Source organism: Lepidochelys kempii, chromosome 4, assembly GCF_965140285.1.
Source record: "Lepidochelys kempii isolate rLepKem1 chromosome 4, rLepKem1.hap1, whole genome shotgun sequence".
Taxonomy (NCBI): domain Eukaryota; kingdom Metazoa; phylum Chordata; order Testudines; family Cheloniidae; genus Lepidochelys; species Lepidochelys kempii.
The window spans coordinates 126853654-126879127 of record NC_136383.1 but is presented as its reverse complement, the minus strand read 5'-3'; the positions used below and the strand labels follow the sequence as shown (position 1 = coordinate 126879127).

General features: G+C 37.7%; 1 protein-coding gene across 1 annotated transcript in view; it reads right to left on the bottom strand.

The window, feature by feature from the left end:
- Positions 1-623: 623 nt before the first annotated feature.
- Positions 624-25474, bottom strand: part of RNF212 (ring finger protein 212) — a 32805-nt gene continuing 7954 nt past the window's right edge. Inside the window, exons 5-14 of the mRNA XM_073342839.2 lie at positions 22459-22520; positions 15585-15659; positions 13000-13056; positions 9652-9710; positions 8662-8726; positions 8504-8564; positions 7021-7066; positions 4292-4355; positions 2043-2115; positions 624-828 (exon numbers count right to left, since the gene is read on the bottom strand). Coding sequence (XP_073198940.2) covers positions 624-828; positions 2043-2115; positions 4292-4355; positions 7021-7066; positions 8504-8564; positions 8662-8726; positions 9652-9710; positions 13000-13056; positions 15585-15659; positions 22459-22520 — 767 coding nt within the window. The remainder of the gene's footprint in view (positions 829-2042; positions 2116-4291; positions 4356-7020; positions 7067-8503; positions 8565-8661; positions 8727-9651; positions 9711-12999; positions 13057-15584; positions 15660-22458; positions 22521-25474) is intronic.

Here is a 25474-nt window from a genome sequence, read left to right as displayed (position 1 = left end):
TGGGCTGCAGGCTGAGCTCTGGGACCCCACAAGTGGGAATAGTCCCAGACCCTGGACTCCAGCCCAAACCCAAATGTCTACTCTGCAATTTTATAACCCCACAGCCCAAACCCTGTGAGCCCAAGTCAGCTGACATAGGTCAGCCATGGGGGCTTAATGTAGCCTTATATTCAAATAACATTACATTTTAAAATATCTCTTAGGGTATTTGCCAAAAAGGTCAGTGGTAATAACTTCTTATTCAAGTTTTTTGCCTCGGAATAATTACAGATTTCAAGGGATTAACTAAGGGAAAAAGAAGTACATTAAAATTGCCATCACAATAGCTTTTATCAAATTATTATATAGATTGAATTTTTCAAAAGTGGAACTTTGCTTAAAAGCAAATATTAAAATTACTAGATTTAAGCTTCTCTATATCTTTATTCCAATATCATCATACAAATTAAAACAAAAGGTACATTCTCAACTACTCTAAATATTGTATGGAAGGCTTCACATTGTGTTGATATTATACCCCAAAATTTCCAAAATTATAAATTGTGCATTGCATAATCAATAATTTATATTGTACCTTGAAAACTTTTCAAGGCAAATAATTTAATTTTGATAATTCATAGAATTTACTTGCCTACATGTTGCCTCTGTAGAAGACTGGAGATGGTGATTGGCTGTCTTGTTACAGATGTCTGTGAGAAAGGTGGTGTACATGCATACAACTGAGGAGTTCTGAAACGAGGAGTATCCCATAAGCCTATTCTAGTACTTTGTGATCCAGATGATGAAGTGAACGAATGTCCATTATTTGGTATTCTTAGTGGTGTTGATCTGTTAATGCAATCAGTGAAAAGATCTGAAACATTTTTATACTTCAATAGATTTCAAAAATTGTTAAAGAAATTCTCAAAGTTTATATTTTAAAGGAAAAAATTATTATCAGTTATTTCACACATACATGTATTATTTATCAGAATGTTAGACTGTTGGGTGACATTTTTGCAAACAACTGAAAGACAAGACAAGGGAGAAAGTGATGAAACAGGAAAAAAGGACTTTTTATATTTGTATTATGTATTTTCATATCAATCTGAAAATGTATAATAATATGAAATTAATAGGTAGCAGGTTTAAAACAAACATAAGGTCACACAACACACCTCCAAAAGTCTAACTGGGTTCAAAAAAGAATTAGACAAGTTCATGGACGATAGGTCCACCAATGGCTATTAGCCAAGATAGTCATCCTCTGGGTGTCCTCCAAGACTCTGACTGCCAGAAGCTGGACTGGATGACAAGTAACAGATCACTTGATAATTGCCATTTCTGTTCATTCCCTCTGAAGCATCTGGCACCAGCCACAGTGGGAAGACAAGCTACTGGGCTAGATGGACCAGTGGTCTACCCCGGTATGGCCATTTTTCTGTTCTTATGATTGAAAATTGTGGATGCAATGCACTTGCATGGTCTGGAACCATACCACATTGTTCTGTGATTTCCACAGTTCGTGCAAGTTTAAAAACGAGGCTGGTCAATACTTGGATGAGAAACTTCTAAGTGAGATGTAGGTGCTGCAGGAAGTGTTTCAGGTGATTTAGTGGGTAGCACTATTCTCTCTGAGTAATTACAGAAGCCATATCCCAAGTATAATGAATGCAATATTGTGCTGATGGAAGTGCTGCCTTTCAGATGAGACATAAAACAAAGATTTTGGCCACTTTTTTCACATTAGAGACAGATTTTTGTGTGCAAATACCATGATTGCAGGTGCAAACAGCTATATATACTCTAACTGCCTGTGCAAATTTTGGAACCCATAGTTTCAAAATCAGGCCATCCAACAAGAATAAAAACATGTATAAATTGCAGTTAGCTTGCACAATATCTTTTCTTTTTTGGAAAGGCAAAATACACAATTCAGCCGTTACACTACATAGATTAAGTAAGATAAAGTAGATTAAGTAAGATAAAGTAAGGCAAGATTTAATTTCATTCTCTTTACAAAACCTGTAACATTTTGAAAAGCATGAGCTGTATCTAGTTACCTTAGAGATCCTGCTGTGCTATTTTGACTTGCAGTTGGTCCCGATGATTGACAACTTTTATAAGAAACACTACCTATAATGATTTAAAAACTATATTAAAAATTAAGTGCACCCTTTACTGAAGGTATCATTTTTGGAGACAAAGGTAAGAATCTTAGTTTATAAAGTTTGGGCCAAATTCACCACAGGTTTATGCCAGCATAAACAATGGTGGAGAGCCCTGAGGACAAAAAGTGAAGGATAGAGGTAGGCACGTTGTGGCGGCAGAAAGTGACAACTAGTATGTGGATGAGGGAGTAACATAGTATTAAAATTGTGTACAGCTGTGTGAATAGCTAATTTTTCAGTTCACTCACCATACAAAAAATTTTAAACAAAAATTTATTTCAGTTGACCCAACACAATTTTTTGGGGGAGTTTTTCAATAAATAAAAAAAAGTGTAAGGGTTTTTTTTCCAACTGAAATAATCTGACAAATTCTACATCAATTTGTGAAATGTTGATCAAACCAAATCTACATTTTTTGGTAAAAAAAGGGTTTGGGTGAAAAAATTTGCCCACCTCTTTTGTTAGTTTCTTTTTCCTGCTCTTGTCAATTAAAATATTAAAATAGTATCCACGAGCTGCTTCAATTCTCCAATTATTGTTTCTCTCTTTCACCCATCCTTTCTTAAGAAGCTTTCCTTAGTTTACCAAGAAATTGCTCTCCGTATTAATATTTAGTTTTGCAAACATTATGCCTCTTGTACCAGCTTGCTTTGATTCACTGAACTTTGTCAACTACAAACCTTTGTTTTCTTTGGGCTGAATCCTGAAAAGTGCAAAGCATTTAATTTTATTTATGTCAGAGGCGGTGCTAGCCCATTAGGGGCTCTAAACAGGAATACTCCTCCCTAACACATAATAAAAAGCGAATAGGGGCCCCCTTGAGCTGCTCAGGGCCCTAAGCAATTGCTTAGTGTGCTCATGCCTAGCGCTGACTCTGGTTTACATTTATGCTCAATTTTATTATTTAATTCATTTCATGCATTTATTTATATTTAAACATCATGAGAAAATGGTTATCCAAAGCTCTAGACATACAGACATCTTGAAAGGAAATATGTAGCTTCGGAGGATCTGAACATTTAAATAAAATATGAAATAGATGATAAAATCATTATTGGTTACTGATAAGTAGTAAGAAAAGTATGTGTATTACAATTACAAAATCATGTGTATTGCACACAAACTAAGGATTCAATCCGGCAAGGTGCTGAACAATCTAGCCCTGATCCTGTGAAACACTTAAGCATGTGCAGAACTTTAAACTTTAAAATATGAGGAATGCCATTGCAGCCCTGGAGCACCTTTGCTCCAGCTTTTTTACATCATGTAAAATGGCTAGAGGAGCGTAAAGGGCCCCTAAAAATTCTTTATCCAACTGGTAGAGAATTACCCTGGTGCAGGAACTGCAGAACCCAGCCATAAGGCTGCCTCCTGAGGACTTCCCCACAAGCTGTGATATAAGGAAGCATGTTGGGGATAAGGCTGGAGGTGAGAGGGGCATATTGGAGATGGGTCTACAGGATACAGCACTGCGGAAGATCTGGGAAACATTGTGGCACACAGTACACCCCAGGAAGGTTTCCATAACATAGACATGCCTCCAGGGTTGTCTCATTTACCTCAGGGACCTCTCCAACCGCAGAACTACCCACTACTGGGAAGGTGCAAAGGTAACTTAAAGCCACCATAGCCATTTCCCATTCTCACCCCACCCTTGTGCTAGCAGAAATCAACTCTTATGAAGCTTCCAATTTGGACTCTTACTTTCATTAACAAACTTCATTTTTTCCTTTTCATACCAAATGTCTGTACTAAGACAATGTTAATCTGTAATAACTAATAAGAGAGTATACGAATCAAGTAAAAGGCTGTGCATGCACCACAAGTAAATCACTTCTGTTTCTGAGCATTACATTAGTCTAATTGTTCTGCAACTATTAACAATGGTTGTTTAGCAAACATTACTTAGTTTAAAGGAGGTCACCCACTGACCACTTCATTTCTGCTTCTTAACTAGCTCCTTCTTACTGGACTGATCTCTCCACAATACTTTTCTTACAGCTCAGAGGGCTCAAATCAGCAATCCATCCCTATTCAACAAATCACTCAAGCATGTATTTAACTTTACACATATGCTTAAAACTAAGCATTATAGATATATAATACATTATGTCTAGACAGGTACTTAAAAAAAATCTTACCCATACGTCCATCATGAGGTGGGCTTATCAATGACAGTCTTGTTGGACCAGTCACTATCTCAGGCTAAGTGCATGGAAAGGTATTAATAATAGTATAATACATGAGCTATTTATTAATGCACTTTAACAATAAATTATAGATATTTTATAAAACATTAAGGTAAAACATTTTAAATAATTTTGATAAATACTGCTCAAATGTGAGACTACTCTTCATGCATAGTACTTAATGCATAATGGTACGGGTGTATGCAGCATTCATGTAGTTTGAACGTAGTACAGCACATATATATGCTGCCTTCATTTTCAAAATGATGCTCACACATAGTGTTTTCTATTTCCCCTCCATGCCTCATTTCTCTACTCAGTAGCCCTCTCAGAACCTTTTTCTAGCAACCAGCACTTACAGTAATTCAACAAAATAGCTCTTTTCAACTGGGCTTCAGAGATATTTTCATTTAACATATATAGCTATAAAGCAAAAACTCTCAGACAAAATACTGGAGACAGGGTTGATAGTATATATTAGTAAGTTAAAGATAAAAAAAATTACAAGACTGTTCAGACCTTATGTGAGATAAAAACAAGGAAAGATTGGAGGCTAGTGCCACTACAGCAAAAAGTTAAGATTGTCTGGGTGCCTTAACTGTGCATTTGCATCCCTTAAAATGTTGAGATTTCTTTTAAGTTTAACCTTAACTCTGAAGTTCCTGCATACGGATGATAGAGGATGATTACAACATTCTTGTAATGTTAACATTTTGGGATTCATTTCAGAACAGATTTCAAGCATTTTGCTATATGACTTGGTAATGGCACGTGGCTATATCTCTATTTATTGTATTCAAAGGATGGACTATTAGAAACTAACTGCTAGAATTTAACAACTAGTGCTTCAAAAAACATCCTTGTTCTGAAAAGCATGCAAGCACTTAAACATGCTGCGATAAATGAAGTGGTGGGAGGGAGGCAACTCCCTTTTATGGACACCAAGCCACCCAGTTAGCTATAAAATTCCTCTTGGTAGCTGTTCTCTACTTGCTTTACCTGTAAAGGGTTAAAAAGTCTGACTGCATGCATAGGTAAAAGGAAGTGAGTGGGCACCTGGCCAAAAGAGCCAATGGGAAGGCTAGAACTTTTCAAAATTGAAATAAGACACCCCTTTGTCTGTATGTGGTTCTTCTCCCAGAGAGCAGGGACACGGCTGGAACAATGCTGTAAGAGCTTGCCCAAGGTATGAAAAATCATCAAATCATACCAAGAAACTACTCATTTGAAACACCAGATATGTAAGTAGATCAGGAAATGTCTAGGAAGACGTGATTAGGTTTATCTCTTTTCATAGAATCATAGAAGATTAGGGTTGGAAGAGACCTCATCTAGTCCAACCCCCTGCTCAAAGCAGGACCAACACCAACTTTGTCAAGCCAGGCCTTAAAAACCTCTAAGGATGGAGATTCCACCACCTCCCTAGATAACCCATTTCAGTGCTTCACCATCCTCCTAGTAAAATAGTGTTTCCTAATATCCAACCTTGATCTCCCACACTGCAACTTGAGACCATTGCTCCTTGTTCTGTCATCTGCACCACTGAGAACAGCTGAGCTCCATTCTCTTTGGAACCCCTCTGCAGATAGTTGAAGGCTGCTATCAAATCCCCCTCACTCTTCTCTTCTGCAGACTAAACAAGCTCAGTTCCCTCAGCCTCTCATGTGCCCCAGCCTCCTGATCATTTTTGTTACCCTCTGCTGGACTCTCTCCAATTTGACCACATCCCTTCCATAGTGGGGGGCCCAAAACTGGATGCAATACTCCAGATGTGGCCTCACCAGTGCCGAATAGAGGGGAAAATCACTTCACTTGATCAGCTGGCAATGCTCCTACTAATGCAGCCCAATATGCTGTTAGCCTTCTTGGGAACAAGGGCACACTGCTACTTATATCCAGCTTCTCATCCACTGTAATCCCCAGGTCCTTTTTATGCTGAACTGCTCCTTAGCCAGTCAGTCCCCAGCCTATAGCGGTGCATGGGATTCTTCCATCCTAAGCGCAGGACTCTGCACTTGTCCTTGTTGAACCTCATGAGATTTCTTTTGGCCCAATCCTCCAATTTCTCTAGGTCACTCTGGACCCTGTCCTACCCTCCAGCATATCTACCTCCCCCCACAGCTTAGTGTCATCTGCTAACTTGCTGAGGGGACAATCCATCCCATCATCCAGATCAGTAATAAAGATGTTGAACAAAACCAGCCCCTGGACCAGCCCCTGGGGTACTCCGCTTGATACCAGCTGCCAACTAGACATCGAGCCGTTGATCACTACCCCTTGAGGCCAACAATCTAACCAGTTTTCTATTCACCTTATAGTCCATTCATCCAATCCATACTTTTTTAACTTGCTGACAAGAATATTGTGGGAGACCATATCAAAAGCTTTGCTAAAGTCAAGATATATCACGTCCACCACTTTCCCCCTATCCACAGAGCCAGTTATCTCATCATAGAAGGCAATCAGGTTGGTCAGGCATGACCTGCCCTTGGTGAATCCATGTTGACTGTTCCTGATTTTATTTCTTTATGGCTTGTGGAATCAGCCTTGACACATGCTTAAAAATAAGCATGTGCTCAAGCATTTTCCTGAATCAGGGCCCGGGAGTCTAAGAGTTTCTTTATACAATGATTATCAGCATATAGGAGAACCCAAGTTTGTATACCTAGAAATGAACTCACTTTCCTCACTGGGGAAGGTACAGGGTCAACCTCCATGGATTCTACCCTAGTAATACAAAATAAATTTGCATGTTGTAATAATAAATAACAAATGTATTCTAATTAAAATAATATTATTGAAAATTATATGTTATATCCTCACATCCATGAATGACAAATAATATATTATTGCAGTATTTATTGTACTATTTTAGTTAATATAAATACATTTATTTACAGCTCCTTCATTTGTATAGACAATAATATTATTCTGAATTATGAATAAAACATGCTGTTTTAAAGAGTATCAGTTACAGGTTATGAGATCTGCTCTGCTGTCAAAACATGGAGAGTTATGGCTGAGATTTTGAAAGACGCCTAAAGGAATGAGGTGCCAAATCCCTTTGAAATTTAATGGGATTTGGGCATCTAACTCTTGTAAACTCTGTTGAAAATCCTAGTTTATGTGTATAAATGAGAGGAAAGCAGATTAAAAACAGCATTAGAAACAGATATGAAAAATATGGCCAATATTTTAAAAAGTGATTAATAATTTGAGGTTCCTAACTTGAGACACATTATGGAGATCCTGATTTTCAGAAAGTGCTGATTTCCTACACTCCGAAAATCAGACCTCTTTAAGTCACCTCAAACGGAGCTCCAAAAATTAAGTCTCTCAAAATTAAGTGACTACACTTTTGAAAATCTTTTTAAGAAATTAATGTTCATTGTATTGTCATGTACACTTAAATATTAGAAATGCAGATTCTGACATGATATTGGTCTCTCTCGGACCAAATTCTGCTCTGAATTATAACTTGTGCAATTCCATTAAAGACAGTTTGGGGTTTGCACAGAAGTAAGTCAATAAAGAATTTGGGGTTAAATTATTTTAGAGATTGAAACAAAAATATAGGTAGGAATTATGGTCCCAATTCAGCATGGCTTAAGTACATGCCTAACTTTAAAGATGTGAGTAGATCCACTGAAATCAGTTAAACTACTCACATGCTTATTGTTGGGCACATAGATTCATAGATATTAAGGTCAGAAGGGACCATTATGATCATCTAGTCTGACCTCCTGCACAATGCAGGCCACTGAATCTCACCCACCCACTCCTGCAATAAACCTCCCACCTATGTCTGAGCTATTGAAGTCCTCAAATCATGGTTTAAAGACTTCGAGACATGCTTTAATACATTGCAGAACTGAGGCCTATACCAGTAATACAACAACATTTAGTACTTAGCTGACTAAACTAATTGCATCCTGAATTCATTGACTACTGTACCATAAATAGCTGTCGTTCTCATCAATTCTTTAGTCTCACTACTGAGGAGAGACTAGATACTAAAATTAGAATATATATTAGTGTTTGGGCTCATAGCCAATAGGACATATATTCTTCTAAAGTAAATATAAGAGGCTTCAGACAAATACTAATTTTAAACCTCCCATTGTTCCTAAGGTTTTCAGTGATAATTAATGGATCTGTACCTACATTTCTGAGGTTGATGGGCAGCTGGGATGAAGTGAGTACGGAGAATATCCATTCTGTTTTGCTGAAGGAAGTAAAGTAATTAAACTGAATGTTAGAGCACGGTTACAATCAATGGTACATATTTCATAGTTAATGTTTTAAATTAGTACTTCTCTTACTGGAAATGGGATTTCTAACTGTAGCGGAAACTGCAGGTCGAGTAGTTTGTTGGGGAGGCCTCATGCTAAATGCAAAACAAAAGTTACAATGGACAAAAATTAAACAAAAAATATGTTTGAGTTATATAACTACCATCTATTGCTCTTTTATTGTGCAAAGTTGCTCATAAAAAATGTATATGATTAGCTATAAAGTCTATTATATGTGTATTATATTGTCCACACCAATTCCTCTATCCATAGCAATATCTACTTATGGTAACATCTGGCAGACTATCTTATTAAAAGGCTCAATATTAAAGTACAAGTAATTGCAATTAACTCTGCAACCTTAGCTTTGTGAATTTCCTCAGCCTTTTTAAATAAAGTTTTCAAGAAAAAATATTGACATGCATGTGTTTATTCATTAACATATCATCCTGCATATGAGATGCAGGAGGATCTGCTGTTTGTGTTTCTGAACTTCTAATGTCCATTGGAATCCTTGTTGAGCACAGAAGCTTTATTCAGAAAACCATAAGTCACATGGAAAACTTGCCAGGCCCATCAGACTTTTTGCAAATATTTCTAGTTAACATGGTGAAGGTTTAAAAATTGTAATTTTCAATTACTTTTAAAAAAAGTAATTTTCAAATGTACATCTATTCAGATCTGAGTCATTGCCTGGTACAAACATAAAATATGGACAACAAAAAAAATGTTAACTTCTTAGAATACTTACTGATTTGAATGTTAAAATAAGAAGCTTGTTTCCTGTCATGTTATGTTTGTATCAGTGGGAAGAGGTAGGATGGCAGAAAATATCATTCATTCATTTCTAGAAAGCTAAATAATAAATTCATCTACTCGCACAAGTATGCGTCATAGAAGAGAGAGGCAAATAAGCATGATTCTTTTTGTATTTTAATTTATATAACTTCTTGTTAAACATGTGGTATTCCAAATGCAAAGCATACCTCAAACTTATCTTTGCTATGCTAAGCCTCTTACCATTGAATCTGATGTATCTGTTGTGTTGCCTTCTTAAGAGATTCTTCCAATTTTGCAATCTATATGACATAATCAAAGACTTATAAAAATTCTATTTATGCGAGACACAGTTTGATTGTCAAACACATAGTTTTATAGAGAGTTTACAGATTGCATCCCAGTTATTCTTAGATACTATTGGCATACCAGTACACAGAAAGAGTCAGCAGAGTAGTGGGTATATGGATCAGAGTCAATTTTATTTCTGAAGATCTACATGTCCATGTTTTTTGGCTGACATAAACTTCGATTTTGATTCTAGAATGCACTGCCATTTTATAAAGCTTTGGTAAAGGGATATTGAGAAGAGAGTTTAAAGGAAGTTTCTATCTTTCTTCTAATTCTTGTCCCTGATATAAAATTGGAGAGAATAAGAATGAAAATAAATGAAAAACCCAAATATAAAAAGTGTTATCACAGATTTCTTTTCTGAGATCTGAAATGCAATTAGCTTTTAAGAGTCCTTCTTTGTACTCTGACTTGATTCAAAAAGAATTTTCAAGAGATACAATTGATTGTATCACATAAAATACATTAAAAGAACATCAAGATTTGCAAAGTCAAGCACTCTAAAGGTCACAACTTCAATGAATCACTTGCACGTCAATATGATTTTTTTTCAGTTTGCTTTAGTAGGTATCTAGGAAATCAAACATTCACACAAAAATATGATAAAAGAACATTATTAAGGCAGGGGGTCTGTGGAAAAATAATATGTAATCAGGTTAGGTGTACCAGGTTAGTCACACAGAGACAGAGGAAAAATGGATGTGAGCAACAATAACAATTTTATTGGTAAAAAAGGAATGTAGAGTGTCTCCAGCATTCAGTAAAGATGTGCTGCCGTATTCTTCACAAGGCACCACTTAGTAATTAAACATTATAATGCAGTTTAAGCTTTCCACCACAACTACACTTATTTTTTTCTTTCTGCTTTTTAACAATTTTAAAACCATGAAACTATTTTTTTAAACCAACTTCAAATTTCAACATGTGTCCATCTGCTATTCATCCTTAAATCATACCGTTTGTTTTAACTATACAGCCAGAACGGGTAACAACTTGGAGGCTAAGCTGCCTTTTACTTGCAACGGTTGTCTCTGACAGCTCTGGAATAGGTGAATCATCTCCTCCTGGTTCTGCATTTGCAGCTTGTAGAGTTTGCTCAGTTGATTGTTCAAACTCTGGAACGAACTGAAGATGTCGACAGTTTCTGTTGCCTATCTGTCTCAATAGAGTATGCCAGGGACTGGCAACCTCTGGCACGCGGCCCATCAGGGTAATCCGTTGGTGGGCCACGAGACATTTTGTTTATATTAACCATCCGCAGACCCGGCTCCCCCCGCAGCTCCCAGTGGCCGTGGTTCGCCGTTCCCAGCCACTGGAGCTGCGGGGGTCAACATAAACAAAACATCTCGCGGTCCACCAACAGATTACCCTGATGAGCCACTTTTGCCAAAGGTTGCCGACCCCTGGCATAGATTAAGACCCTAGCCTGCATCTCCCTATTCACCTTGTGGAGTTCAGCTGCGATGTGAAATCATGTACACTGTTCCTTCCAGTATGATGGTCTGTCAAAGATTAAGTTCTTTTGTGCATAAGGAATTATGATGAAATTCTGCAGTTTCTATTGTTACTCTGACACCATGTCAGCTTAGTCACACAGAGACAGAGAAAAATGGATGCTAGCAACAACTTTATTGTAAAAAAAAAAATGTAGACTGTCTCCAGAATCTAGCATTCAGAGAAGATGTGCTGCAGTAATCTTCAAACAGCAACACCTAGTGACGAAGCATGATAATGAAGTTTAAGCTTTCCATCACAATCATATAATTAAAGATTCTATCATAGTGCATGTGCATAAATAGGTTGAATTAAGGTTATACAAACAAGCTTAATCCTGGCATTTCCTAACTTTGGAGTGTTTGATTTGCAACCTTAGTGATGTTCTTTTAACATAGTTTTTTCGTATATAATTGCCCAGGTTTCTATAAAAGCAAACTGAAAAAACCTCTGCCCCTTGAGCTAATGGAATAACTCGTAGCAACAGCAGGTTATCCTCTGTGACACCCTATACCCGATGTGATACCCTGTACCTCTTTTATATGGTTATGATGATACGTTTTGTAGAAAGGATGCCTTGTGAGGTATCATTTAAAAACTCATAATCTGCTGAACAGCATTGTCCTATTAAGATGTGTGTAACATCACTGCAGATAAAATTATGAGATTTTTGCTATATGATTCTTACTGAAATGTGTTGTAGTACTGCGTGACTCCCACAAACCGTTTTCTCAGAGAAAAAGGCACACTGGCATGCCAGCAAGGTGCTAAAGAGCTATTGACTGTTTAATCAGACATTCCTCTGTGGGGGGAGGGAGGTATAAGAAAATAAGAATAAGAAAATTTACAATTCATCTGAAGGACATCTTGGAGTTCACGTAGACAATGGAACTGCCTGGCCCTATGACCCAGCAAGGATTTTTCCAGCACAAAAGGGTTGGAGTATAATAAGTAGGGGAAAAATTCCTCTAGCCACCTCTCCTCTCCTGTCCACCTTATATCACTCTGCACATAACATCAATGAATACTTGAAGAACACTGAAGTAAAGGGAGTGGTACCAGGCTAAAAGAAAATCTGAACTAAGAATTGCTTGCAGCATTTGGTGGTCCTCAGAGTTATTCTGGGTAGCCCTGAGAGACTTTTGGGAAACTGGCAGTTTACAACATCTCTGCTACCATTTGGAATTATAGACTGTGACTCACCTGCTTTGACCTCTCAATAACTCTAATTTCCTTTTCTTAGCTAATAAACCTTTAGTTAGTTTACTATAGCATTTGCTACCAGCATTGTCTTTGGTGTAAGATCTAGGGTACCAACTGATCTGGGTAAAGTGATTAGTCTCTAGGAACTGGAAGCAAACTGACTGTGGTGTGATTTTTCGTCTAAGTAACTGTTTCATCACAATGTCCAGTTTGTTTGGGTGGCAAGATAGACAGGAGAGTCTCAGGAGTCTGTGACTCCATGGTAAAACTAGTATAGTGAGCCAGCAGTTCACATCTGTTACTGGCTTGGTGAAATCTAATTATAGACTACACAACCAGTTTGCAGTGTCTGCCCTGTTTTCTGACAACCTACCCTGAGGTAGGCATTCATGGTTGTGAGCCACTCCAGACAGCATGACAGGTGCTAACAGTCCCCTCTTAATAAGTAGGAAAGTTCAATCAAAAGTTGTTTTCTAAATATAAACCAAAGAAATAAGGCACACAAAACAATCCTCCTTCCCATCCAAAGTCAAGCTTAGTTACCTTTCCTCTATAGTATGCTAATAAGCGTCTTCTGTGTTTTTCTTGAAATTCTGAAATCTAAAAATAAAACTTGTGTAGTAATGGTCTTCAACTAATCATATGGACAAATTGAAATCACTTCAGCTATAGTACATTTCTAAAACATGAAGGAAAAAAAACCTGAAGTGATTCTGTCATCTCAGATCTGCTTAGGCTTCATCAGGGGAAGTTTGAGTCGCAAGACCGAGGTCCCAGTTATGCTGGTACGCCCTGAATATGATATTTGGACATTGGACTATAACCTATGAACTATGTCTAAAAGAACTCTTTGCACCTACAAAGCTCACCATCTCTGCTATGAATCTGCACCTAAATGAATTGAACTCATGTCTGTATGTATATTGATCTTTTAACCATACCGTCTCTCTTGTTTTTTAATAAAGCTTAGTTTAGTTAATAAGAATTGGCTGTAGCGTGAATTTGGGTAAGATCTGGAATATTCAATAACCTCAGAGGTAATGTGTCCAATCCATTGGGTTTGGTAGAACCTTTTCTTTTATATGATGAAATAAGATTTTCAGAAATCATCATATTTGACTTAGGTACCTGGATGGAGGCCTGAGGCTGGGTCACTTTAAGGGAACTGTGTTGTTTGGACTTCTGAGTAACCAGTGAGCTAATAAAGAAGTTGTTTTATGCTGGCTTGGTAAATATAAGTATTGGAATATCCACCAATTTGTGGGGATTGTCTGCCCCATTCTTTGCAGTTCACCCGAATTGAGTGACCATAGCTGGCTCCCACTAGGACCCCGGTCAGAGTGAGACATCCTGCTTAGTTGTTAGTACTTCTTTAGTCAATAGTAACTCTTGCTGAACTCAAAGAATAATTTCCAGCTACTTGGAAACTGCCATATTGTGGCAAATCTCACTAATATGAAGTAGCAGAGTATAAATTTACACACAATAGCATCAGTTTTATTTTTATAGTTGGGTTAAACACATAATGTATTTTTCCAGCAGCTGGAAAACTACAGCACATCTACAATGATTTCATCCTGCCAGGTATATGTTGTTTTTGTTTTCAGAACTCATTGAAAGTCAGTAAAAAGAACACATAACCTAGCAGTGAATTTCATAATTTTTTAAATTAAAATAACATTTTATTGGGGCTTGAAAAATCCAATTGTCAAAATACCAATGTGGCTAGGATGTGATCTGTATCGTCAGTGCAGACAGCACTTCTACTTGTAGGTGGAAATGTATCTTTATCTTAGGTTTAAGTTGTCTTATTTTTATATTATGTTGTTGTCATAGTTGTGGGGGAGGGGTGGCTAGGAGGAAGTTCAGTCCTGTCTCTATGTGCTGGAGTTGTTACTTGCAGTGTTCCAATAAATCCTTTTATTTCTATAAGAAGATATTACAATGCATAGTCTGTGAGGCCAGACTCATGATGGGAGTGGGTGAAAGATAAACTGTTAACTGTATATTTCAGCTGGGCTGGAAGAGAAATGAGTGACTCTCTTTATGCTAATTTCTTGTGACTGTGTCAAAATGGCATGAGGTGTTTTGGGAGTAAAGTATTAGGCACAGGAAAAAACAAAGGCTTGGGTGCCTGATCAAATGTTACTGATAAGGAGGCTGTGAGTATAAAATAGAAGAGAAGCAAGAATAACCAACCGCTCTGTGCCCCTTACAGGGAAAAAAGAAATATATTGTACAATAAAAAACATATTCTAATATATCCAGATCTGCGGCTCAGTACCCAGGCCATGTGCCATGTCCTAAATGAAACTTGGATTTTGTCACATGAAACTTCATTTTCTGGAAAATTAAGAAAGCTAAGAGTTTACTGGAAACTATTGAACAGACGTCTGAATAACTGTCTTTTGATTCTGACTGTAGTCTTGAAAATTTCTGAATGGATTCTGAATTGTGCACATTGAAACATTTTCTATAGACTACTCATCTAGACAACATTCAAATGCTCACGAGTTTCTACATCATATTTTCCTTCTCCTTCCCTATGAAACATTTTGTGGCTTGTATTTTTTTTTTTTTTTAGCCATAGCATGTGGTGCCAAGAGTGATTTAAATGTACCTGTTTAATTTCTGATATAGCTAATACTTTTCCATTGCAAATATTTATGCATCATTAAAATAAGAAGTAGTGATAATTAGTATGAAATTAAGACACAAACAGTAGCCCTGATGCTTTCTTAAGCACCTTGGAACTGTGTACTGTTTGTCTGAAGAAAGAAAATGTGAAAGTTGAACTATTCATACGTTTCCTTTACACTGAAGTCAATAGAAGCTGCTAAATGCTTAGCACTTTGAAAATCAGGCCATAATGAGTTGCTCAGTCCAAAAATGCCAAAAAACACAAAACAGAACAAAAATCAACCAACTAAACAAACAAAAAAACAGAGAAAAGAAATGAAAACTGGAACTGCTAGACCTACAACTACACTGACAAAGGGGAAAAAAAGGGTTGGGAATGAAAATAAGTCAGTTTCTAAAAAAGAAGAAAAAGCACAAAAAAAATCTGGATTCTTATTGACAGATGGCAATCAAATCTCACAAGGACTCACAAATCTTGTAGGACTCACCTGTGTAATTTCTCTTGAATATTTTTTGCATAACATATCTATTCCCATAAACAGTGACTGAATTTCAGGATTTGTCTGCAGAGAAAGAGTAACTAAATATTACCAAAATTAATATCTACAATAGAGCATTTTCAAAAGTAACTTATGTACTTAGAAGCCTAAATTTCATTGACTTTTAATAAGGCACTCTTGAAAATTTTACCTGTGGTACTTAGAAAAGCTTTAAAATACAGCATTACATTAAATGTTCCATAAACTGATTGATTGAACAGCTATACATGGATAATAAATGTTAATGCAACAATTTGTAGGGTGGTATCTAATAGGAAAATGCAGGGATTGAGATTAAGTCTGGTTTCATTGAGTATCTTTTTAATAATCTGGAAGATTTTAAAAAAATATATTTAAACACTCTAGATAATCTATTAAAGAAATGTGCTTCATACATGTAAAAGTGAAATTTAAAAGTAAACCTTAACGGAGAGTAATATCTGAAGCAGTGACAGTTTTCTTATCCTAGTATTTTATAAGTGAGGCCCCTAATATAACATTAATGATGTGCTGAAATTTTTAAATATTCTGCATAATTGTGTTCCATATTTTAAGCTCTCATTCAAAAAGTGAATACCTCCATATAGTGGCAAGGAACCCTAATTGGAACGGAGTTTAAAACTGATGCCTGAAGAGCCTGAAACAAGAAATCAGAGAGAACTATGGGATATTTTAATTCATCTGTAAAGGGTGCTGACTCTGAAGCTGAAGACGAATGGTCTACATAGCCATATGAACTATTTCAGAGCTGAGCATTTCAGCAGAAATTGCAAGATAATGTGACTATCCACTGTTGTTGGATGCAGTAGCATACATTAAACATTTTGCAGTGGGACAGCTACTTGCTGAGGTGGGTAATTTTCTCCCCCAAATTATAAGTCAGCTCTGTTCCCAAAAAGTTGGAAAATTAGAATTCTATCCATTCCCCAGTAAGAAAATTGGCCATTATCTTTGAAAACTCGTGGCAAACGGGGGAAGTCCCGGATGACTGGAAAAAGGCTAATGTAGTGCCAATCTTTAAAAAAGGGAAGAAGGAGGATCCTGGGAACTACAGGCCAGTCAGCCTCACCTCAGTCCCTGGAAAAATCATGGAGCACGTCCTCAAAGAATCAATCCTGAAGCACTTGCATGAGAGGAAAGTGATCAGGAACAGCCAGCATGGATTCACCAAGGGAAGGTCATGCCTGACTAATCTAATCGCCTTTTATGATGAGATTACTGGTTCTGTGGATGAAGGGAAAGCAGTGGATGTATTGTTTCTTGACTTTAGCAAAGCTTTTGACACGGTCTCCCACAGTATTCTTGTCAGCAAGTTAAGGAAGTATGGGCTGGATGAATGCACTATAAGGTGGGTAGAAAGCTGGCTAGATTGTCGGGCTCAACAGGTAGTGATCAATGGCTCCATGTCTAGTTGGCAGCCGGTATCAAGTGGAGTGCCCCAAGGGTCGGTCCTGGGGCCGGTTTTGTTCAATATCTTCATAAATGATCTGGAGGATGGTGTGGATTGCACTCTCAGCAAATTTGCGGATGATACTAAACTGGGAGGAGTGGTAGATACGCTGGAGGGGAGGGATAGGATACAGAAGGACCTAGACAAATTGGAGGATTGGGCCAAAAGAAATCTGATGAGGTTCAATAAGGATAAGTGCAGGGTCCTGCACTTAGGACGGAAGAACCCAATGCACAGCTACAGACTAGGGACCGAATGGCTAGGCAGCAGTTCTGCGGAAAAGGACCTAGGGGTGACAGTGGACGAGAAGCTGGATATGAGTCAGCAGTGTGCCCTTGTTGCCAAGAAGGCCAATGGCATTTTGGGATGTATAAGTAGGGGCATAGCGAGCAGATCGAGGGACGTGATCGTTCCCCTCTATTCGACATTGGTGAGGCCTCATCTGGAGTACTGTGTCCAGTTTTGGGCCCCACACTTCAAGAAGGATGTGGATAAATTGGAGAGAGTCCAGCGAAGGGCAACAAAAATGATTAGCAAAAAGAAAAGGAGGACTTGTGGCACCTTAGAGACTAACCAATTTATTAGAGCATAAGCTTTCGTGAGCTACAGCTCACTTCCTCAGATGCATATCGTGGAAACTGCAGCAGGCTTTATATATACACAGAGAATATGAAACAATACCTATTCCCACCCCACTGTCCTGCTGGTAATAGCTTATCTAAAGTGATTTCCAGCACAAATCCAGGTTTTCTCACCCTCCACCCCCCCACACAAATTCACTCTCCTGCTGGTGATAGCCCATCCAAAGTGACAACTCTTTACACAATGTGCATGACAATCAAGCTGGGCTATTTCCTGCATAAATCCAGGTTCTCACATCCCCCCCACCCCCATACACACACAAACTCACTCTCCTGCTGGTAATAGCTCATCCAAACTGACCACTCTTCAAGTTAAAATCCAAGTTAAACCAGAACATCTGGGGGGGGGGTAGGAAAAAACAAGAGGAAACAGGCTACCTTGCATAATGACTTAGCCACTCCAAGTCTCTATTTAAGCCTAAATTAATAGGAGAGGCTGAGGGAGCTGGGATTGTTTAGCCTGCAGAAGAGAAGAATGAGGGGGGATTTGATAGCTGCTTTCAACTACCTGAAAGGGGGTTCCAAAGAGGATGGCTCTAGACTGTTCTCAGTGGTGGAAGAGGACAGGACAAGGAGTAATGGTCTCAAGTTGCAGTGGGGGAGGTTTAGATTGGATATTAGGAAAAACTTTTTCACTAAGAGGGTGGTGAAACACTGGAATGCATTACCTAGGGAGGTGGTAGAATCTCCTTCCTTAGAGGTTTTTAAGGTCAGGCTTGACAAAGCCCTGGCTGGGATGATTTAACTGGGAATTGGTCCTGCTTTGAGCAGGGGGTTGGACTAGATGACCTTCTGGGGTCCCTTCCAACCCTGATATTCTATGATTCTATGAAAATTTCAGCTGTCTCCTGAATGCCAAAAGAAAAACACCACCTCTCATAGTTACTTTGATGCCAAAAACCCCATCTGTTCCCTACTCTATTATGAAACCTCCTGAGTTTTACTAAAAAATTTCTACAGTGCAATTAAGTATTTTCTCTTAAGAAAATGTGGTGCATTTTAAAATTTGGAGGGTGTGTATAATAAACTGAATTTAACATAAATAACATAATACATGATGATAGCTTTCTCTGAAATGTTTCTGGTTCTGTGTTCAGGGACAACTAGACAGGATTTCAATTCATGAATGAATAAATGATGTAAAGAGGTGGGGCTGTAAATTTATTAGCTGTTGTAACTTTTTAGGGGAGGGATGAGCCTGTATAGAAATATAGTGGAATGACAAATATAAGTTGGATAATGGAGTACTTGCCTATGAAACATAAAGGAAAAACAGACTAGATTGTAGAGGCTGGTAAGTAGTGCTATTCAAGAAAGATTTAATAGACTCTGAGATATAATTTCTTTGATAAAATTTTCTTTCCTGAAGCTTCTGCTGGGGCAGTGCCCCTCCACACTGTCTCCGAACATAATGACATGGTTGATCCCCTATTGTTTTACCAGGTAAGTTAGGAAGCAGTTATTTAGTTTTCACTGAGTGGACATTTTGTAGACCTATATAAATATAAACTAATGCACTCTAACCTATCTTTTATTCAAACTGAAACCTGTGCTAGCAAATCTCAGTGACCTTTATTCACCAATATAAGAAAATAAAATTTCATCCAGTGAGCAACCGTCATATTCATACAAATGCAGTATGCATATTTAAAATACATTTTGTGGACAAGTTATAAAATCTATTTAAGGTTCTAGCAAAGAGAGAGGTCCCTAGATTGAATTAATGCTTGAAATCTATTAAAAGTTATGGACACAAATGAAGAATTCCACTAGGAAGAGATTTACAAACCATCAAAAATAAGGGTTTGTAACAAATGTTTAGATTATTATTGTATAAAGCAATATTGGATGTTTTCATAATATCCCAAAATAATAAACACTGAGGCTTTGATTCAACAAAGTACTTAAGTCTGTTCTGAAATAATGACCAGTTTGGTGACTGAAGTACAAAAATAGTAGAAATGTAAAGCGATAAATGACAATCATGCACTAATTGAAAAATGTGACCCTTCAACTACCCCAAATAAACAATGTAATGAGGAGTTTTAGCACATTTATAGGGCCCTATCCTGCTTTCATTGAAGTCAGTTGGGAGTTTTGCCCTTAGTAGCAATGGGGTCAGCATCATACCCATAAAACTTACTTGCCATTTTTCCTCTCGGATCCCTAAATTATGGAGCTCCACCATTTTTTTGTTTGGATCCTTAATTATCATTCCCATTGATTTACTTAAGCAAGGCTTACTGATCACCACTAGTACCTTTTTAAAAGATACAGTAATTAGCTACCTTTCAGTACTCCAATATAGTGGCAGATTTTAATGAAACAGTAATCATTTTGTTAACTGCTCAGCCACTACATTCTTGAATTCCTTTAGAATGCTTGATGTCTTCCATCCAGTTCTGTTGATGTGTTCCAATTTAAGACTGAAATCCTGGCCCTACTGACTTCAATGACACAACTCCCATGGATTGCAATGGAGCCAGAATTCACTATACTTTATCAGTTTGTTGACATCTCAATCTCTGACAGTGATTCATTGATGTTACCTGAAAATAGTGGGTATGGGCCTGGGCATGTAGCTCCCAACACCATTTGTGGTGAAAACTGATGCTAAGAAATAATGAAACTTCTCTGCAATGTTCTGCCCATCTTAATTACTCCCTGGTAGTCCAGCAGACCCACAGATTCTTGTAGGCTTTCTACTGATGATATATTTATTAAAAAAAAATCTTATTTGTTCATATGTTTTAGCTATTTGCTGTTCAAATTCTTATGCTTCTTAATCTCATTTTACATGTTACCTGCCAGAGTCTGTCTCCTTCTGCTGGCTTCAGTTGGGCTGGATATCCATTTTTGAAAGATAAATGTTTTGCTCTAATAACGTTTTGTGCTTTGCCATCTAATTATGCGTCCTTTTTTTTGGTCTGTATATGCATGCCTACTCACCCTATTTTGGTATGCTTAAATAGCCTCCATACTAAGTTTAAAGATTTTCATTTTTGTCTTTAGGGTCTTCTTGATTAGCTTCCTCAGTTAAACCATTTTGAAAGTTTAGTATCATGATGTTGAACTTAATTATCTTGCGATCAGCTATTATAATGAGCCTTAGTGATTCATCTGTTGTTATTCCTTGGCCTCGTTCTTGTGTGTTGCTTAGGACTATGTCAAGAAAAGTCTCTCCTCCTGTTATAGAGGACAGTAGTAAAACTATTATCATATATTTACATTCTTATGACCTGAGTTTTATATTCATACATAGTCTACTGAACAGTAATACATTTTAGTTCAATAGATTTTATATTATTTTTGGTATAATCGTACTTTCCCCAGCTCTACAACCTAATCTGTCCTTATTGTATGACTTAGACCTTAATAATAGAGTATTCCATAGACTTTTGTTTGTCATGCCACCAAGTTTCAGAAATGCCTAGGCCATAAAGATCTTCAATTGCCTGACAGTCTAGTTTACTTATTTCCTTTTAAGCTTCACAAATTGATGTTGATATAGATATATACACACATTTAGGATGGGGTTTTTAAAAACACTTAGTGTTGGCTTAATTCTGCCCCACTGAAGTCAATGGGAGTATTAACATTCCTAAGTATTTCTGAAAATCACACCCTTAGAGTTTTTTATTCTGGCCAAGTGTCAGACTCCTTTATCTGACACCCTATTACTTTTCTGTAATGTGCCTCTGTGATATCATCCTGTCCTTCCTCCAGTTCAGCAGTATTTTTCACTCTGTACTTTATTCATAAATACAGAATCACCTTTGTATTATTGGCATACTTAGTAGATGTATGTTAACCTGCTGTTAAATACTTCTAGGGATACTAAACACTAGTACAAGGCCCAGGAATGTAATACTGATTTCTGCCCAACTCTGCCTCTGTTCCAGGGGCATGATTGCCATATGGGCTTATAGGAATGCTGTTTTCACTAAGCATGTTTATGATGTCCCCCTTACCCTCATAAGGAAGGTGTGGCCTTTACCTGGCTGGTAGTTAGTCAGGGAGGAAATATAAAGTGCCTCCACAACCCAAATATGAATTTAGCTAAGGAGAAGAAGGTGTCTAGGTAGGAAGAGGAAGGATTAACTTTTCAAACCCATCTTAACAAAAATAGGAAGTGGGGGCTGCACAATCCTCTGGTGAGTGAGGGCAAGAACCCCTATGAATACTTTTATTCAGCTCTATCACAACAAAGGAAAATAATACAGGGTTGAGTGGATTATTAAAAAAGGGAAGGCTAGAGCTAATATCCATATGTCTAAACACTGCTTGGACTGTACATGAGTTTTTCCTCCAATCCAAGAGCCAGAGTAACTGGTTGCACACTTTTTGTGGAGGGCAAAAAGGCCACACTCATTATAGCGAACTGTAGTGCACAGGAGGACAGGGGAAATCTGATGATGACATGGAACTTTCTACTTTTTTGACAATCCCCTCTAACCTTTTACATTAGTCACCAACTTGGTTCCTGAAGAAGTTGGACTGATTTGCTGCTGAATTCTGGGGTGTACAAACTCCAGGCTATATATAGTTATATCTGAAGAAATCCGTAAGTGTATTTACCCTATATAGTAACAGAGCATCTAAGACTACTGTCAAAATGTTAGCGAATGTCCATGTACAGCTGATAGACAAAAGGAAAGTATATTATAATAACTCTACTGTTAAGGAAACTACAAATTAGTATAATACAAATATTATGAAAGCCTTAATTTACCTTTTTAGAAAGAAATATTGTACGGCAAGGAGCTCTACAAATTAAACATTCATCTTTTTTGCCTGTAAAATAAAATGAATGTCATGAGTGTATGTCATACAGTATATGCAACCTGTTTTGATGCTTAGACTTTGTTTGTATCAAGAATCAGAGAGGCTGTACATAATTGCAAATAAAATCTTAAAAGGGGTTTGATTTTTCAAAAATGCGAACACACAATTGCACAGGGAAAAATGTGCAATGGCTCCCAGGCCTGAATCCTACAGACACTTATGTATGCAAGCAACTTTATGCACAAGAGTAGTCTCACTGAATCCTGTTGTTTGAGTACTTCTGTTGACTTCAGTGAGACTACTCACATGCTTAAATTTAAGTTCATGCTTAAATGATTTGATGGACGAGAGCTAACCAGAGGTATGACTAAGATATTTGGGGACCAATTCTGCTCTCACTGAACTCAGTGGGTGAAATTTGTGAAGTTTTGACTTCAGTAGAGCCAGAATTTCACCCTTCGTGTTCTTTTTGTCTGTGACTTCAATAGAAGCAGGATCAGACTTTATTCCTGAGCATAAAAATAATCATTTTCTAAAATATGTCTTTATTATTTGAAAAAAGAAAAGGAGTACTTGTGGCACCTTAGAGACTAACCAATTTATTTGAGCATAAGCTTTCGTGAGCTACAGCTCACTTCATCGGATGCATTCAGTGGAAAATACAGTGAGGAGATTTATATACAAACAGATCATGAAAAAATGGGTGTTTATCATACACATTGTAAGGAGAGTGATCACTTAAGATGAGCTATTACCAGCAGGAGAGTGGGGTGGGGGGAGAGAAAACCTTTTGAAGCATTATCAAGGTGGGCCATTTCCAGCACATTTCCAGGAGTTAACAAGAACGTCTGAGGAACAGTGGGGGCGGGGGGGAATAAACAAGGGGAAATAGTTTTACTTTGTATAATGACTCAACCACTTCCAGTCTCTATTCAAGCCTAAGTTAATTGTATCCAATTTGCAAATTAATTCCAATTCAGCAGTCTCTGGTTGAAGTCTGTTTCTGAAGTTTTTTTTGTTGAAGAATAGTCACTTTTAGGTCAGAAATCGAGTGACCAGAGAGATTGAAGTGAAGTGTTCTCCAACTGGTTTATGAATGTTATAATTCTTGACATCTGATTTGTGTCCATTTATTCTTTTACGTAGAGACTGTACCTGTTTATTATTTGAAACACATTAACAATTATTTTAAATAGATACACACAATCATAATATTTAAATACACTCCTTATCTTCCTTGATAGTTGACTAGATATGTCTTAGGTATTTATACAATAGCTATTTGCTTACTGCCTAACGTGTTCAGTATCGATGTTTATAATGATGTTTGGAGATGAAGAACACTGTAAAAATGGTATTATAACAGGTAGAAATGGTATCTGAATTCACACCAGTAAAATCCTAGGAGAGTAAACATTTTCAGAGTAAACATTTTCTAGGCACCTGTGTTTCAGAGTCTGGGCATACGCACTAGTGCCTTCATCTATCTGTCCGGCAGTGCCTAAGCCCCAGAGCAACTTGCGAAGCAGGGGCAAACAGGTGCATGCACAGACCATTGACTGGATGGGCTTCCATTCAAAATGCATACAAAGGACGAGATGGTGCCTGCCTTATAATGTTTAGCCCAGTGGCTAGAGCACTCAGCTAGGATGTGGGAGATCTACATTCAATTCCCACTCTTCTGCCAGCTGGGGAGAAAGTACCCCTATTCAAATCCTCTGTGGGACATGCTCTAACCACTGAGATATTACATATTCTGATGTGGTGACTCCCTCAGTTTCTCTTGTTGAAGCTGTGGCACTATTGGATAAATAATGACAGAGTGTGTGGAGCTGCGGCACTGGACCCAGGGTCTCCCACGTACCATCTGGGTGCCCCAACCGCTGGACGAGAGTCATTCCCATGTTCTCTCTCTCTCTGGCCCAATGATTATTCCACTGTGGATAAATACTTCAAACATAATTGGGCCATTCTGTGTGGAGCGAGGTGCATAATTCATTCCCTCAAAGAGGCTTAGGTGCCTAAGCTGCCTCACTCCAAGTGGTGTATACCAGTTCATGGATCACAAAGTAGAAATAGGCATCTCCCTGCAACCTGGACTTATGTGCCTATCTCTGAGAGAGGAGCAGGGCCTAGCACACACCCTTCTGGTTAGCATCTCCCATTGGCTAAGTTAAGCAGCTCCTTGCCTACTCTGCTGGCTTTTGTGAATTCCATTCTGAAGCGTGTGTCTCTCCCCATTTATTGTAGAAGGAGCCTAGACAACTAACTCAGCTTTGTGGATTTTCTAGACACCTAAGCGTTAGCTGCTGTGACACTGCAACGCTTAAATCCTGTTGTGGATCCCACTTTATGAGCTTGATATTTCCAAGAGAAATCTGCCTCCCCTATGCTTCTGCCACAGCTCCTAAATATATATTGGAAGGCTTCCAAGATGGAGGACTAAAAACGTTGCAGGAACTTCCCTTTTTTAAAAGGTCCTGTAGCTGTCAAACAGTTATGATTTAACTAAGGAAAATTTCATAATATTGTAGTGGGGTTTGAAATGTCTGAAGCAATTAGCAAAATCTATCTTATAATGTAAATCCCATATGTTGAAAACTGTTCTAAAATTAAAGCAAAATGAAACAGTGCTTCAGAGTGAATGAGGCAGTGAATGTGGGGACCACATCTGTCTTGCCTCAGACTTTTTATTAAAGCCTCAGATTTGGGATACATAAGGCATGTTTCCAAAGTATCAAGACTTTGAGTAACACTATAGTCAGATAAGGAGTTTTTAAATTCATTTAAAAAAAAAATTAATTTAGAAAACATTTAATATTTGTTTTAACGATACCTGCGGTAGGAAAGTTATGTTAGGTGATTTTTTTTAAAAAAGGAAACTCTCAGGCTTTTCAATATCAGTGGACAAATACCACACAGCTCTGTGATCTTTTGATTATATGAAGGTGGAGGCTACCCGG